The 19,314-nt window shown below is 33.0% G+C and overlaps 1 protein-coding gene across 1 annotated transcript in view; it reads left to right on the top strand.

Moving 5' to 3' along the window:
- ttv (exostosin glycosyltransferase 1 ttv) overlaps nt 1–19,314 on the top strand; it is a 481,148-nt gene that overhangs the window by 351,981 nt on the left and 109,853 nt on the right. The window contains exons 2-3 of the mRNA XM_089649049.1: nt 5,167–5,368; nt 17,049–17,168. Coding sequence (XP_089505175.1) covers nt 5,167–5,368; nt 17,049–17,168 — 322 coding nt within the window. The remainder of the gene's footprint in view (nt 1–5,166; nt 5,369–17,048; nt 17,169–19,314) is intronic.

Below are 19,314 nucleotides of genomic sequence, written 5' to 3'. Positions count from 1 at the left end.
GTGCTCTGCTATATTAGTGTTTAATGTTTTTTTAGCTATTCGTATGATTTTTAATGAAATTAATGATTTTAAAAAATGACGTCGGGATTTTGATCAAATACGTAATTCTGCATTTTATGGTTGTTAAATATTTAAATGGTAACCATAAGCGACAGCGAAAGATGCGCCAAATTCTTTGATTTCTTTAGAAGTGGAAACCTGTATTTTTAAACTCTACGGTCAAATTTTTAGTAAACGGGACGGAAGGTACGATGGTGCTTATTTAATTATTTTACGAAAAAACACTTTTTGCAGGTTATGCTTTAAAATCTTAAGACGAATTATTTATTGCTGTAAATTCAGAATATGAATAAATATTTTTGTGTCTATAAAAACGCAATTCTTTCAAGAAAGGCAAACAAATACAATAATGGATTGAATCACCGATAAAAATTTAACTTGTGTGCATTTCTTGAAAGAATTGATTTTTTATACGTGCAGAACTATTTATTCATATTCCGAATGTACAGCCGCAAAAAAATAATTCATCTTAAGACATGACAACCTAGAACTTTAACGACGTAAGTGAAGCAGCCGTGCACAAAATAGTTGAATTAGCGTCATCTACGAACGGATAGATTATAATGTATGTCCCGTTTACCCTTCAGCAAATAATTGTAATAATAGTCCACAAAATTAGAAATTTCGCATTTCAATCAATTACAGAAAAAAATGAAGCATGTAAAACATGTGCATTTAATAATACATATCATATTTTAATTGACATTATTTTGATACACATTCCTAAATAATTATTTTATATTTGCAAACGAAGTTGAAATTTCTAAAACATTATTTATATTTATCACCCGTTAAATAACCTTAAACTTTTTGTATGTTTTTCACAAATTTTCATAAAATAAGAAATCTTTGGCTTTAAATGTGTGTTTAACCCTAATGAAAAATTCGGGGCCTAGCTACAAAATCTGGTGTTTTGAGTTAAGCTTGGTTTTGGTAATGCTATAATCATATTTATTAGAGAAACGAAATTTTATCTTGTACCTACAGACGTTTAAGAGATACAGTTTTCGGCATACAGTTGGCATTATATGAGCATTCCAATCTTTATCTCAAAACTATGTTTAGTAGTCCCTGTAATCCTAACCCCAATTTGACCATTACTATAAGAAATTTGGGTCCACTTTTAAAAATTAATTTTATTGTGCGCTGAACGTCATGTGGTTAGTACATTTTGTATGGAGATTTCTTCTATTCTTTCGTTGGGAATTCTAGTACATTTTTTACTGTCTAAATTTAGGTAATTTTTTTTATATATCAAAATTTCATACTGAAATTACTTAACGATTCTCACCAAAACATCGCCAGACAAAACCCGTACACTGAAGTCTACGCGGTATCATCGATGCACCTATTTAGCTTACGCAGCGGCGCGTTCTCGCCAGGTTGTTGTCATTGCTTTCACGTAAATTTGAAATGAGTTCCTACATACTCGTTTTTACAAAAATTGGCATGTAGGTGATTTTAGTTGCGGTCGCGCTAGTTGTTTGAGTTGCATTATATTACGAAACAACTTCAATTTTACCACTTTGAATTTAACAAATCTTTCTCACTTTAGGAGATACTACGATGTAAGTTAAAACAATCGATAAAACTAAAAAGATAAACACAAATCATCTCTAAAACTCAGATAAACATACCTAACTACACAATTTAAAACTGTATAGCGACCTCTCCCTCTTATTATGAAAGTACGCACGTAACAGAAAGAGATGTTTAATTATTACGTTGTAAAAACTTAACACGGAGTAAATAATTTGACATCAGATTTCGTTCAAGAAGGATTTATTAATTCTAAGAATAAAAATATATAAATATTTATTAAATTATATTTATGTATATAATATCCGAAATCGACGTTTTTTGATCTACATAAATATATTTATTAAAAGTCTAAATATTTTTTACTCAAATTCCTTATTGGCGGGATAGCGTCTAATTCTCAGACTCCGGGGGAACCTGTTTAGCAGGCACGAGCAAATATGGGCAAGGTCAAAGTCACATAGAGAAATATGATTTTTTGTGTATTTTGGCACGAGCCTACACAATACATTAATCACTAAAATTGGTTGTTAAAGTTGCTGTAAGGTGTCGCCTAGTGTCCTAGATCTAGTTTATCCCAGCCAATGAACAGTGAGTTAGCTAGTTCGTGAATCAGCCTGCTTCCGATATGCACGTGTCCTAGTTTTATCTCAGGTTAGTAGAGAAAATTAGCTCCATGGGGGAAATGAAATTTCATGCGCACTGTTAGAAAATAATACACTCAAACACATCCACACACACAATGAACTGAATAAGTTTAAAGCCCAGCTAAGGGGAAAATGAATATGAATAATCTCGTGGTATCATTTTTAAAAAAAACAAGTTTTTTTACACATCATATTATTTTTTTGTCGGCTTTTGGATTTAAAGTCTCTCGGTTATAATCATCATAAAATGGTGAGCTCTGGTTGTTTGAAGAATGTATACTTTTTTATTATTTGGAATTCTGTGTCAGTGACATTGTTTAAAAATCACTTTAAAATCGGTTTTGGAATATCGCATATCTAAAAATAAGACAAAAACATATTTGTTATTTTTCCCATCACGAGTAAACCCGGGTTTTAAAGCTAGTCTATCTATCTCCATATTTATATAAAGAAGAGTGTCTGTGGCAGGCACTGCGCGGGTGGTGTGGATTTGTTTTTTTATACAAATCGACAGATTGATGAAATTTCGCACACTTGACATTCAAAAGGAAGGTCATTCTCTACATTAAATTTCATAAAATGTGTGGAGCCAGGGACTTCAGCTAGTAATAGTATAAAAAACCTTTTCATATCTTGAAAAAGAAATAGCGCTGTGATTTTTTAAAACCAATGACAGCCACAAAATAGGTCGCCATTACTGCGAGTTCAAAAAGTCGTCCTGCCTTTGGTCAAAAACTGAAAATTGATCGCGCCAAGCGCTAAGGCTTGAATTCGGCAAAAACCAAAGTAAAATCATTCAAAGACAGACATTATAGGTTCACATTTATTCCGGCTTCAGAAATGATACACGGCGTGGAAGGTGTTCCGTTCACTTTCATCTTTTTCCTTTCGTTAATCTTGTCACACACACTCGTCCATTGTCAAAACCCATTTTCAAACTTCAATCGCGAGAAATCTGTTTTATATAATACGAAAACGAATATATTATTTTCACCGATAATAATTTCGTCGAATATAATTTCACCGAATGACGTAATTTCGCCCAATATAATTTTGGCAAATATAATTCTCTTTATTAGCATCAGTACACACTCGAATCGCTACGGATTTAGGAAGACATCAGCAATTGTGTCATTATCTGCTTTATTTAAGGTTCGTTGAGCCAATGAAGCGTGTAGCTGAGATAAGGAAATGAACTGTTTGTGAGATATTTTTACTTTATGTTGACTGAGCCAATAGATATTCGGGTATTGTCTTTATTGCTATTTGAGATTCATAAACAGATATTAAGTTGGCATTGATCTGGAAATAATTTTCGTCGTATTTTCTTTTCTGTTGGTAATACTTTGGTTATAGAAGATACGTCCAATCACGATGCCGTTTTTTTTAATGATAAAGGCTAAGATCCCCACTACTTATTATTTTACAATGAGACATCAACTAGTTTCAGACATAGCCATGGATTTTTTTATTGTTTTTTTGATAACAAATATTGAAAATAAAATTGATTCATAATGGAAATTCAATATTTCGTCTTCGTTCCAAATCGAAAGATGCTTTCAGTATCGCCTCGTTGGTAGAACACTCTTGGGAATGATATAATGTTTTTATATAGGCCTATAATTCACGATATCGTGTTATCCCGGTGTAACAAAAACCTATTTTCCAAATAGTAGGAAATACGCCTTCTTTGATTGAAAGTGCAAACAGTAATGTCACTGGGATAACAAGTTGTTCAGCACAATTAAATATAAACGTAGTTGTAATTACTACAAGGTACTTGATAACAATAAATACATTATAAAAATGATTATTAAACAGTTAACAAGATTTTAGAAAGTATCACAAGAATCGATACCAATGACTTAAATATCTTGTGAGTTATTAATTACCTATATAGATTTTATCGGACGGGGCTAGTTCATGCTAGGAAATAATTTGAGGTAAAGAAAAAGATATTATATATTTTTTAAAAGTCGTGTATAAAGTTTGTGTATTTGATCGTGTGTGTGTACCTTTTAGGTCTGGTTTGTGTTACTCGTATGTAGTGGAGAATTGTGGGAGCGCATTCATTATGTTACTTGTAATGTTTTTCATTTGTGACGGTAGGGAGTCAAAAATATGCCGAGAAATGTATTGTGACAAATTTTATAGGTTTTTTTTTTAGCAATATTTATACAATTTTATAAACATCATTGATAACGGAGTAGTAATTCGTGTGATTAATGTATAGTAATTATGTTGTATATTTTTATTAAAAGATGTTCTCTCATTAAAAATTATGCTTATGTGTATGGGCGGGGGGGGGGGTGTTATTTATTTAGTTTTTAGAATACTATATATATATATATATATATATATATATATATATATATATATATACATATATATTTTTTTTTTAGTTTTCTTTTATTTTATTTATGAATACAATTCTTTTTAGTTTAAGTTTTCACTATATTTTTTATGTGTTTTGAATTCTTTCGGGCTATTACTAAGTGATTTTATATTTGCTGGTTATTTATTAAATAATTGTATTCCTAATTTTTTTACATTTCGGAATAGGTAACTTTTAGGAAAAGGTGTATTTTCGCCTAAGATATGTTGTGTTTCGATTGGGGCAGTTTTATTTAAAATACCTTCAAAGACTTGTGGTATAGGAACTGAGTATTAAGTTTTATGACCTCAAATTCTTTAAATATGAGTTCTGAAACATATGAGAAAAGTGATTACTTTTAAGATATCTTAGTTATTAATTTTTCGCAGTATAAAGAGGTTGTGTATGGGTTTTATAAGTACCACCCCATCTTATATACCATATTGAATTATAGATTGATAGAAAGCGAAGTTGGTCATTCTTGTTATTTTTTTAAATTTTTTATTTGGAATATTTTATCTAATAAATACTTTTTTTCTTTCCCAGATATGACTACGAGGTGCTTCTCCAAAACTCGACGTTCTGTCTTGTGCCGCGGGGCCGCCGGCTGGGCTCGTTCCGCTTCCTTGAGGTGCTGCAGGCCGGCTGCGTTCCCGTGCTGCTGTCCAACACCTGGAAGCTGCCCTTCTCCTCGGTCATAGACTGGAACAAGGCCGTGGTCTGGGCGGACGAGCGGCTACTGCTTCAGGTTAACACCATCAAGATACCTTACATATCTATTGTATTCGGGGGATTGTTTCAGCTGCGCAGGGATGTTGGGGTAGGATTTTTTTGGGTTCTCTGATCACTTGCGCGAAGAGAACGCCTGTTGATAGTAGTGATACGGATGTTTAAAGGTTTTATATATTTCCACTAACGTTATATACTTGTAAAATGTTTTTAATGGATATTTTTTCGGTAAACACATGAGGTATAGTATCGTCTCAAGATATTATGGTGTAATTATTTATAGTTAAAAAAATAATTTTTAGAACTCCATATAAATTTAAAGTTTTTTTATGTTCATAGTATTATTATTTAAAATTATTTTTATATTTACACAAGTTCTGCCGTGTTTTTGTTACTACGCGTGACAGCTGTTTCGCCTTCCAAAGCCGTTTAGGTGATAGGGCGTTATAAATAAACTTTTTTGTTTAAAAACTTTTCCTTATATTTTATTCTTGTTTGCTTTCACTTCTTTCATAATGAAGCATATTTCTTTTAATCAAAACTGTAAGACATTTAAACATAACAGCGCCAAACAAAATAAAGTGTCTTATTAATTAAGTTCGTTGTAATCCGTAAATAATATTTAACTAAGAGCGGCAATTTACAAACACTGTCTCCATAGATCCTCGTCCCGACAAGCTTACAAAGCGAATTTATTTAATTCATCGCCTCCCATTTCTCAGGACATCGCGGGCGGGCGGCGAGGCGTCTCCAGCGACAGCGCGACACTCTCGCCGGCAAATAATGCAAATTGAATCTCCTTGCAGTGTGAAGTTATCGTTCAAAGTCAGAGGCAATCTCCGCCATTCGTCCGCCATCAGCCAATTAGGGTGAACTGTCTCGCGCACTACTTCACGCTTCATAATCCCGTCTGATCGATCACCCCTCACCCCCTTAAAGTGATGCAAGATCGCACCCTTCCTCGAAGAAGGAAAAGCAAAGACTCACGGTCTTGACTAGGAAAATGAAGACAATTCTTACCCATCCGCGAATTCGGTAAAATGAAGCAAAATCCTAGACTTCCTTTACGAAGGAAATGGAAGTCGCGTGACGGAAGAGTAAAGTAGAGTCGCGTCAGGAGAAAATGTAAGAGCAATTTATTTATATGCTTGGGTTTGGACGAAGAGTGTTACTGACACCCCTTAGATGAAAAATAAACAGCAAGTGCAGACATTCGGAAATATCATCCAATTTAAAGAAAAAAATTTGCTCTCTGAAGATATCCGTGACTGGATAAAACCAATCTTGTCTCGGAAAAATAAGTAGAGCGTTGTTGTAATTCTAATTGGTATTACATTTGAATTTCACCACTAATTAAGGGTAGTTGTTTCTGAAAATAATTGAAATATTTATTATATTTTAAATATTTAAAATCACTGGGTACATATATTAATACTTTGGACACTTTTTTGGAAGATTTATCTGGGCTGTATAATAACTCCCCTAACGTGTTGCAAATATATATTATATAAACTATATTTCACCTGCCTATATTTATAGGAGATTGAGAAAGATTACTTTTATTATTCTGCCTGTTTGGTATTTAGATTGCCTAGAAATCATGAAGACGACATTTAACAAACAACAAAAATTTAGTACTTTTGTCGTTTGTTAAATGTTAACATGAGATAATAATCTAATATTCATTTCATAGACACTTGGATGCATAAAAAGTTGTCGCCTTTTTTCATATTTCGAAGAGAAACATTTTTGGTAAAATTTAGTTGAAAATGTGTTATTTGCGCATTTTCATCATCGCCATCAGCATTCCAACCTTAAAAGCTTAGCTGTTGTAATTTACAAAACCAGCAGCGACAAAAGCTCTGCGAAAATAGTCAAAAGATTTAGCAATCCTAGTTTACGGTTACTATTATAATACATTTCTGCGACTTAAGCCGGCCGACTGCGAAGTTTTTCTCATCACCACCGTACGTATTGTGTAGTATCTTTCACGCTGAATTATTAGCCCGGGATCCGTAAATCCGTGGCCTTAAGCCGGGGATCTCGTCTGGTCGGCTTAGCGCGCTCGTTCCTTCCTCCCCGCTACAAAGGAGGGCGGAAAAAAATAACCAACTTACTTCCATCCCCTTTACCCCGCCCCGAGAAGGAATCGGAATAAATAATAGTGTCAATTACGCCGGATAGATTGGCCGGAAACAGTAAACTCGGGTACTTAGCGCGAGCGGCCTTAAGATAAAGAGCTCGTTGGATTGATAGCCTCGCTGCGGGATGCGCTTGCTTTGCATATTATTCACAAAGAGTTATTGCATTTTTCATCGTCATCGTATTACTTGTATCTTCTGTGGAGTGCAACAGTTTTATATTATGTAAAGGTACTGGTATTACTATTCGGCTCACTCGAGTATTGACACTTAAAAAATACTCTGTATTTATAACTCATACTATTTGCTATTTGGATAACTTGTTTAGCTCATTTTCGGCTATACCCCCAGAGCGCTTATCATGTTGACCAATTTAAAATATGGCGTTTTGCCTTATTTTTTTACAGTTAAATCGAAATTTCAAGGAGCTTCATAGCTGAAGTTTCTCCTACATCTGCATTTATCTAAAAATTCTAAGCAACAAAATATGCTAATTTCAAGACTCCAGTTCAGAAGTTTTTACTGCTTAAAACGATCAGATTTCTGCATTGAAGTTAAACTTGGATTCTGTTAAAAAGCTTTTTTTATCAAAGGTTGCTAGTGGTTTTATTGGCTTTTGGTAAACTCTAATGTTCAAATTCAACTTTAAGATAGAACTCGTGCTAAGCATGCTAAAAATATCACGGAAGTAAGTACATAAGATCATTTAAATTGCTCCACGTGCTTAAGTAGTAAAGTAATTGGACCTCAGCTAATAGCTCTGACAGGAAACATTGATAAAGACTTAAAGTTTATTCCATTCTTCGTTTTCTTAACTAACCATCACGCCGTTTCCCCGCAAGGGTAAGCAGAAGGTCCGAGTATTTCCGCTTTGCAATAAAATCCAAATAAATAGAATATTTCTGAACGTATCAGCAAACTAAGAACTGTTTTGAAGATGATGAAATACGCATTCAAATGTTATTGTTCGAGAGAAATATATAATTTTTGAAATATTAAGTTTTTAACGCGAGCATAAAAAAATGGCTCACTTTACGTTTTTTATGACTAAAATTACCGATAGTGAAAAAAATTTAAAAGCACACTTCCATTTTATTTGGCAAATGTAGTACAAACAATATATTATAATAAAACAAATAAAAAACTTTATTCCACTTAATTTTATTTTGACCGTAACCGGTTTCAGCTCGTCAAAGCCATCTTCAGACTGGTACACAAAATTCTTAGTCTACGGTTTATATACACAACATATGGGGGAGGGGGGAGAGGGGTAGTTTATAGGGTTTTAATCAATTTTATTTGTTACTAAGTCGTTTAAGATTGTAGAATTTCTAAATATTTGGTAAATCCAGTAAGCTAATTACCTTGGGTTTGTAGCTCATTTCAATATTTATTAGGGAAAAAACCTCACAGGTAATATGCATTATTAATGACCTAATTTTAATGTCAAATCATTATTTATGATGGGATTATATTTGCTTTTTGAAAATATACATGTTTACATTTGAGAAATTATTATAGGAATTAAGAAAGTAGGGACTTAGCAACTAATACTAATAGCTTATTAATTACAAAGTTACTTATTGAAGGGGTACATGTTTACATTGAAGTAGGGATGGTCTAACCTAACTACATATTTTAACATCGAAATTATTATGAAAATTACAATGGATACAAGAGCGGAGACTTGGCAAATGATTCTAATTGTTTATTCATTACAAAGTTAGGGTCTATTTTATTAATTAAGCGAGTAATTTCTAAAGATTCTAATCTATCAAGCTTATGGCCTTTATTGCAAGTATGGAGGACTTTAACATCTCTGTCTTTATCAAACGAGTGTTTGTTTTCTAATAAATGTGATGCTACATTTGACAATTCGCCTTTATTATTTACCCAATTTGTAAAATGTTCTTTAATACGGGTTTTGAAAGATCTCCCTGTTTGACCAACGTAATATGCTGGGCAGTTAGCGCAGTTCACTTGGTAAACGCCCGAGTTCTCGAGTTTTTCTCTCTTATCTTTGTTGTTAATTAAAATTCTACCTAGAGAGTTTACATTATAAAAAGCTGTTTTGCATTTATCATTATTGGTTAATCTAGATATTTTTGTTGATATTTCACCAATATACGGGATTTTAACCCATTGTTTATTACTATCTTTTTCATTTTTATTTTCAAGGCCTTGTGAAATGATTGTTAATGTAAGTTTTTTATCCTTTTTCTCTATTAGCCTATCAATAGTTTCGCTTTTGTATCCGTTGTTATTGGCGATAGTTTTAATAATATTTAATTCATTATTATAATTTATATAATTCAAAGGCACGTGTAAAAGTCTGTGAATGAGTGAATAAAATACTGATAATTTATGTGAAATGTGGTGTCTAGATGTATTGTGTATGATATTATCACTATATGTAGGTTTTCTATAAATTGTAGTACAAACGTTATTGTCACTCCTTTTTTGTCGTTTCATGTAAAAATAATAAATAAAAATATCATGAATTTTAATTATTCTTTAAATTACGATTGAAACCTTTGGTTTTATAAAGGTGCACATTTTAATTATTTTGTAATTAACTTCCAGATTTTAATATAACGTGTGATGTTTTCTCTTCCCAACACCGTTAAAAATATAAAAATTTCTTAAGCACTACGCTTACTCAGCCTTGCATTATTTCCGAATCTCTACATTTTTCCCATTACTGACAGCGATAATGATGATGATCGAGTCATCTTAAAAGTATTCGTTTTCATTTAAAATTCTCGAGGATTTTTTGCTTTCATCCATTTTTCAATGGTTCTACCATTTATATACAATTCGCTTATTTTAATTTTTTGGTGGTGTTAAGTGGTGAAATTTCTTTGTATCATTCTTTCAAGGCTCAATTCTTTCGAAGATGCCCCTTATAATCGATCTGTTTTCCATTTGCAAAGAGTGGATCATCTATTTGGATTCCTTCCCTCTAGTTCTTCTTGCTAATGATAATCTAACACGGCAGTCTGAGGGGAGAAGAGCCTCCCCTGCTTCCACTCGCTGCCAAAGGCCGATAAGCGGGGCGGGATGAAGGTACCTACATAGATCACATTCCAGGCTTTACCACCCTGATATACTTCTGAAGGGTTATTTGTTTTCATTTATGGGTACTCGATGAGATATTTTTTTTACAAGGTTTGACCATTATTTATACTTTTTTCTTGTTCTCAACGGTTCTCTTACCGCGAATCTAATTGATTTATGTATTATATGTACCCACGTCCGTTAAAGCTTTTTCATTGAAAGCTTTTACAGTACAAACAAGGTTAATTTTTTTATTAAAATGGTTACACTATACATTCCATTGTTCTGAACTTAACTTAACACACATCTATTTCTACCTTGTTTATAAATTACAGTTAATATCAATTTTTTTTTTTTTAAATTAATTTTGATATCCTGGATATTGGCAAATAACTTATTTGTAAATACATATTCTTGATTGAATTAGAAGATAATACATAAAATTCTAAACGAAACTCGAAACAGAACAAGACGTAGAAAAAAAGATAACGGTCTCAACTGTGGAAACCAACCCAGGATCTCTGTCTTACGTTATTATTATTGTCGCCTTCTTCAATGATATATTACATTGATGGGTAAAATTACCTGCAAAAGTTAAAAAGTAGTTTCAATAAAAAATTTCAACATCTAGCATTTCAATTTTGTTTTCTTTGTTGAATGAATAAATTAATGGAAGGTAATCTTCAAAATTGAAATTGACCCACTTCCCGATATCCGATCTAGCTGAAACTCGTCAGATAGACTTGTTGTTGATGACAATGTATTCCATCAAGTGATTTGTTCCATCAATGTGAGTGGTGTCACTCACGCACGTACACGCGCGCACTCACAATCATTTCTCTGAAATTATATGACACGATTGGATCATAAAAAATACAGAAGTTAACATACACAAATATAGGACTATACGATTCAATGTCTGATACTGATTTATAAATGTAGAAAATTCTAACTATACAATTGTAAATGTTCTCCAAAATGCCCTGCAAAGAATCTCAGACTTGTGATGTCCCGTAAGAAACCATTCATCTGTTCTGAATGCAATTACTAATGTTATTCAAATTGACCCTGGTAATAAATAATTACATCTTTGCGATTCTTTCAAGGATAAAGAAACCATCCTGTACCTTCGAATGCAATCAACAATGTTCTCAAAATTTGTTTTGACAGCATCGCCATTCCATTGTAAGAATATTATATACTAAATACACAATTTGGCTGTCCTGAAACGGGAATCCTTCCCAGACAGAAAAAGGTTCATTTTGTTTTGTATTGTTTGTAATTTATATATATATATATATATATATATATATATATATATATATATATATATATATATATATATATATTATATATATGTATAAAAAATTAAAATAATATACAAAATAAATCTCAGTAACATCTAATTAGGAGTAATATCGGTGTTGACTCATTTTAATTAGTCCCTGGGAAAGAGGGTTCAATCCTCAGTCAAACCATTTTTTTTCATAACAAACCAAAACAAAAAATGTTACAGTTGATTTTTTATGTTATTTATATTTTCTGCTCCGACAGCTTTGACGCTATTAAAATTTAGAAGATTTGTGTAACTACTCGTGGGAAAATAAGAAGTAAGCTATTATAAACCACCATTTTGTAATTAGGATTGCAGAAAATTTAAAAAATCAAACAATATTTCACTATCTTAAGTTGTTTGATTTTAGAGTTGTGGACTCGTTGCGCACATTTGCATGACAGCCTAAGGGAGAATGTGCGTATGATAAATTCAGACACTTTATGAGCTCAAGCAAATCAGAGTCTCCTTACATTTCCATTTACGTTTTATGCCTATCACCGCTCTTGTATGCGAGGAATGTGAAACTCAGTGTGTAGCGTCACTCGCACGGAAGCTCTGTGTCTGATCACACTGTAATCCCACACTTTATCATTGAGTAGGCCGAATCGTTTTAAATTGCCCGTCGCATCACGTTGCTCATGTGCAGATATAAATTCCCGAGCTTTTACTGTAATTTGAGCCACGAGTTGAGGCGGAAGAGAGTTAGCTGTGATTGTCTCATTATTCACATTTTCTGTATTTTACTCTTTTGTTTATTAAACATTTTTTATGGTTTCGTCTTAATTCATCAGTTTGAACTACCTTGTTGTGGTTCATGATTGATTTAAATGCTGTGTTTTGTTTACTATGAGTTGAAAAATGTTGTTAAATATTAGAAAAATGGTGAGAGTAATAACTGAATATTTGGGTATTTGTAAATCACATTTGGTAGTTAAAAAATACAGCAATAGTCATTTCAAACGACGAACCGGAGCGGTTCGATGGTGGTGAATGGTGGGGCCTTCAAATGGGCAATTCTGACAATATTCACCACTTCTGTTAGTAGGTGTAAATTTTTCTGTTTCTAATCGTACTGTGTCCGAATAAACACATCGTTTTACTACTGTGTCAAATAAAGATAGCACTTCTTATTATTATATCGTAATTTTATTCGTAACGGTATTATCGGACCACTTTATCGGAAACAGGCAGATTTACCTCTTGTATTCCATACATTACACCCTAAATAACTAGTTGAAAAAATATCAAGAATATGTTAACTTACGAAAGAAAAAGTGTTAAAACGACCATAAGTTGCCCATACGACTGTTTTTTTTTACTACCGCTTCCGCTCAAACGCAATCTTAACCTTTCTATAGCATTTTTTCCCATTCGCCCTGCCTTTTATGGCATAGAGGTCAATAAATTGATGGAAGTGTCTATAATAACAATCCTTGTGACATGTTCGCGTGTCTTGGCTCTACGCACATGCTTATTTATTTTAAAATAGCTCCGGTCAACACGTCAGACGGCAAAGTTCTTGTAATGCTAATAGCCTAGCATGTTTCCAGCCAACATTGCCAACCTTTATGGCGTCATTAAAATTTCAGCATTTCGTCTGGCGTACATTCAAAGGGGCTGCAGGGGTTTATGTGCCTGGTAGATAAAAAGCGTCGGCGTCGCCTGCTAATTCATCCAAACATTTACGTTTCTACGGCCACAGAGTGCCCCGTAGGGCGCTCGGCGAAAATCACATCTTCACATGTTTCCTTATCAAATTTAAGTATGCCTTTACTTCTAACTTGTAAATCTTTTAATGCAGTACTTTCGGATATATAAATAATAAAAGTGTAATCTTTTTTATGGTTTTTCAAATCTACTTCCGAACTGAAAAGTTGTTTCTGTACCATGAAATAAATAAATAAAAGCATTAAAATGAATTTCTAGGTCGAAATTATTGATTCGTTCATTAACTCTGCTTAATTAAACTCAGGTAACTACCTTAAATTGGTATTTTCTGAATACCGATGATAACTGTATAAGGGGTTCTCCTAAATTGCTTACAAACGCTCCGTTTAACACAAAATGGTGTGTCAGCATTGCCAACAACTCTCAGGGCGAATAATGCTGAGAAGCTAAATCATAAATTCGGAAATTAAATATAAAATACATCCACATAATCACCGTAAATTCTATAATTATTAAGATTATCGTTTCGTTCCTCCGTTGTGAAATTTCATGAAAAATGTTTACCAACATATCACTCAATCAAAGTAATAGATACGTTTTTAATATTTTCTCTAAACCTTTTGATTTCGTTTGCAATGTAAATATCGGACTGTGTTTTTTCTTTGAATTTGATAAATTAACAGTAGTTTTCTATAAAAAATACGATGGTGCAATAATGGTTGTTTGATAGTAAGGATAGCGAGAGGATGAATAACTGTGATGGGGATTCAACTGCGCTGGCATAATTTTAAATTACAGTATTATTTTATGCGCGAGTAATTTTAACATTCCCATGTAATATAACGTTGACACAAACCAGTATAAGATAATTGCATTAAATCTAAAAACGCTTTGGGTTTAATTTGCTCTACATTTAACAGCACCTTTACCCGTTGATCCTGCTTTGAGATGAGGCTAATTCAAGAGGAATGGATTCCTTTGATCTCTCCGCGTCTCGTTCACTCCCGCAGGACGAGGGACATCTCTGCGAGGGTAACGAACCCTCTTGTTGAGGTCCAGACCACTCGACGTCGGCTGGCAATGCTGGGATTGCTGAGGACAGGGAGAAGATTTTAACTCGAGTGGAGAGATGAATATCACAACTTATTTAGATTTTGTGCCACTCAAAAACACTGTAGACATTTCCATTAAATCAGTATATTACTTTAATATATAATATAATGGTTTATAAGCCAAATACATATTAACTGAATCTTTAAAAGTTGTATTACTTGTCAGCTAACTATCGCTCACTTATACCGCAGGGGTGGGAGATAGGATGGAAGTCCACGCAATACACTTCTAACGGAGGCGGCCCATGACTGAAAGTGCTAGCACTGGATTTAAATTTTAAAATTTACTATGTAATTAGGACAGAAATAACTTTTTTGGTTTCTTACGAGCAACACAGTAACATATCATACATTATTCTCGTGCCTCGGGCCAAAAATATATAATTAAATACCCCCATAACTGAAATTGTGTGCATTTAGGCCGGATGGAAATATGATTAAAAAATGTTATCCGATAATTTATTACCAGCGCCTAGTTCTTCGTTTATCTTCGCTTTTAATTTTTTCTCTCATATATATTTTCTTCTATTCGCCTTTCGTGTAAACTTTATTTTTTTTTCTTCGTTTCGCCTCTTTTTTTAAATCTTCACTACGTACCAAATAACAAAAAAATATGACATTATGGGTTAGTTAGAACAGGACTAGCCTAGTTAGAAACTAATGTTGACTGGGCCTCAATGCTTTCGCAACTCTCTTGCAACTTTTCCTCGACTTACATTGTACTTGTCATATTATTATATAACATTGTGCATATATTTAATATCCATGTACATTATTTGGTCTAATACTGTAACTTGTAATTTTTCTAAATAAAATGCACAATAATAAATAATAAAAAAAAAACAATGTAATAATATAGGGATAACAACTTAAATAATGGGGGTACTGCAATACAGTCACTCCACTTAATTACATTTGTAAAATAATTGAATAAATAATACTGTCTCGTCAGCGTTCGCAAAATCATATCGAGAGTAAAGGACACCGTGCACGAGAGCCAATGTATTAATGTTGTAGCGCTAACTTTGTATAATTTGACATAATCAAGGTGGTTCAAAATTCACTTGCCTTCAATGCGCTTAGCGCATGCCTCGAGTATGGGATGAGTTATATATCTGCATTTCTCCAACATGTGATTTGCGTGTTGGATACTTAATAAATGCTTTGATGTTCAATGACTTCCTTGGGAAACTTATTCCATCCGCTTGCGCACTACGTTCTCCTGATAATCCTTTCTTCGCCCACCCGATTTATCATCCATTTGAAGATAAATCGTATGATAAGATGGTAATTGATTTTTGAATAATGATTTCACTTCAAACAACATGCATGCACTTGTCAGCTGGATTTCAAAAGTTTTCATGTTGATTTTTTTATATTCTCAGAATTATCTAGAATCACTAAGCATAATATTTGTAACTAAATTAAATACTACTCAACCAGAGTAAGGCTTGTGCTTATTTTTCCACGAATATTTTTTCCCTATCAAACATTTTAGCGATGCATAAAAAGTATCTCAGAATTTCAAAAAAAATAAATTATTATTTAATTTATCCAAAATATCCCCTGTGGCAATGTGCGTTTTATATTTAAAAAAAATAATGCTTAGGTAACTACCGTAATAGACCAGTAAAAAAAAACTTTGTAAATGAAATTTCATGCAAATGTAGACTCGATATATTAACGTTAAAAAAATCACATTTACATTAGTTATAGTAGCGCCTGAAGGGATAAGTGTTTTGTATTCGACTGTAAAAGCGGTTTAAATAACTTCGTTCATGTTTTCAAAAAAAAACTAAGGTTGTATTTTTTTTCTTAACGTTTTCAGTGAAAGCTTAGAAATTTTTACAACCCCCGAAGGATTCTCGCTGAAAAGGTTCGCCTGTGGTACTATGTTTTACGATTCGGTTTATTGAAATCTCGGCGTGTATTCGTTGGTTTCATTCCTCTGCTAATCATCATTAAGGACGGGGTAGTAAATTCTCTTCAGGTTTATGGCTCACTCTCCTTCAAGGATGCCGCGTGGAAAGTGCCTGTTCGGCGATTTTCTTTGAGCTGAGAAAAAATTAAACGTAGGTCAAGCATCTCTTTCTTTAATGACGCAAATATGCTGACAGCGAACGTCGCGTCGCATCACCTATTCGGAGGATCATTTTTAGGCGTAAGATTTGGCCCATTTTAGAAAAAATGTCACGCTTAAGAATTGCTTTAAATGGAATTTTCGTTAATTTTGTTTTATATTTCTTCCAGCACCGTCTCTTTAATGATGCAAATATGCTGACATTGAACGTGGACTCACTTATTAAAAAAATTCTCTCTAAACGTGTCAAGCTTTCCATTTGATGACATTTATTTTTGGCTGATTTAATTATTTTTGTTTTCCAGGTTCCTGAGTTGGTTCGTTCTATTGGAGCCCCCAGGATCTTGGCCATGAGACAACAAACTCAGCTGCTGTGGGAGCAGTACTTCTCATCGATAGAGAAGATTGTATTCACTACGTTAGAGGTAAGACTTTCAAATATTATATCAACAAAAACAGATATAAAGCTAGCACTAAACTTATTGTATTTTTGTTTAATATGCATTCCGGTGGAAACGGAAACCCCAATATCTTCCAAATATTTTCTTTGTGTAATCAATTTCCCTTCCGGCATTTCATATTTATTCGCATCCGATACACGTCTTTCCTCAAATATATCTCGTCCTTTTTGTCTCGGTTTCCTCGGAGCACGTTTTCATACCATTACCCGCTGGACCGAAGGCCGTTCATCCCTTATCACGTACAAAAATAACTGTCCAGATGACAATGCGAAGCATCATTGATCAAAGGTTTATTCGTAATGATCCATCTCAATTCATTGCGCCCTCTCTAGTTTTGTTCCTTTTGCTACATGTGGAAGAATTATTTTTTTGTCTTTTAACATATCCAATATGACGCCCTCCCCTTAATGTGGTACATGTTATATTATTATATGGGTTTAATGTCACAGCATACAGCGTTAATGAAATGTAACATCTTTAATGTAGTTGGTAAGATCATTACACATGAATACGTACCGTTGTTATTCTACAGATAATATACATACAAATTTAATGATTTATCTAAAGGGGATGTTTTTATCAGATACTTGATTACGCTTTCCAACAATGTTCAATTTAAATCATATTTCCTGCCTAAAACTTTTCCTCGTCTCCTTGATGATGATGTTTTTTTGCTAATGAAACTTCAAAAACTTGAAAAGTACCTACGCAGGAACTTGGAAAAAATCATTCAAAAAGCATTATCAGTATCATTAGTAAGAAGCTATTCGGATTAGCATTTTTTATGTTGATTTTATTAACCGTCTAGATCCAGTACGACAATGTCATTCCCAATTATTGGGGTATTTGTGGGGCTGAAGGTACTGTCGAGGGGAAAGAGATAGGGAAGCTTGAAGGTGGGGATGTTCCTGACTATTCGGATCTGGAAGTATGTTATCTATCATCGTGATAATTTTATCAATTTTACCAATCAGTAAATTTGTTCTACCTTATACACCTATTAATCTGTTAAAGGTGTATGTTTTTGGGCATATTAATAAACTGCTACGGCAGTTTAAATAGTTCCTATCAAGACATCTTACTTTCTTTAAATAAGTGACGATTATTATCAAAAATTATTGGTCAAATCACATAAAAAACTTTAATTAACACTTAAAATGTATCCTTTATTGAGTTATATCTATGATATCATACTATTAAAACTGGCCAAATAAAATTGAAACCTTTGGAAAAAATGTACGACAATATCAAAAATAGTTAAATCTACGCTACGTGTTTATCGATATCAGTCAAATCGTCTGAAGCCAATCAGGACGTTAGAAAATTGTCACGCGGATGAAGCATTAGTACTATATCCCACGTAAATTTGAAAATGATTGCGATTAAGAGGAAGCTACAAGCCAAAAATGTGTATATTCTTGGTATACCTTATATTGTAGGCAATAGGCATTAAAATCGCTTGACAAACGGAGTCTAGAAACGTTCGATTTCAAGCATAAAACTGGTTTTTATTTATTTTGTAAAAAATTTTATAAGAAAGCAAAAAATTAATCAAGTGAAGCTGTCACAGATAATCCTAGCTATAATACTGTATTTTTTAAAGTTGTTTCCTTTACGCGTTCATACATTTCTATTGAAAAAATATTTTTTTTAGTAGTTTACATTTATATTTTTTACCGAGAAATTTATTTTTTTATTTGTATTCTACTTCAATTTATCTTAAGCATATTTTTTGGTATTCAAAATGTACACCAATTCGTGATAAAGATTATGGCGATGCCATACGTAGTAATGCAAAATCATGTGTTTTTGGTTTGAAAATTGGGTCGCCTAAAAATGTTTCAGATGCTTTAATCAAATACTGCAAGTAGAACACATCTTGGCCTTTGAAATAATCGAGTATTTTTTAAATAAGTCTTTTTATAAGCCCAGAAAAAAATAATGTAAAGGCCCATGAAAACTGCTTTAAAGTTGAAAATCTCCTACTTATGAACCTATTTTCGGTTATGATTTTATTGTATAATGTGGAAAATTAAGTTATTTATAAAATGATCGAAAAAAAATTATATAGGTATTTATACCTGAACATCCACAAAATAAAATAAAAGGC

Source organism: Hesperophylax consimilis, chromosome 3 (genome assembly GCF_061612785.1).
Source record: "Hesperophylax consimilis isolate HC1 chromosome 3, BYU_Hcon_1.0, whole genome shotgun sequence".
NCBI classification, from domain to species: Eukaryota; Metazoa; Arthropoda; class Insecta; order Trichoptera; family Limnephilidae; genus Hesperophylax; species Hesperophylax consimilis.
Note: the sequence above shows the minus strand (reverse complement) of the source record. Positions and strands in the feature narration are given on the sequence as shown.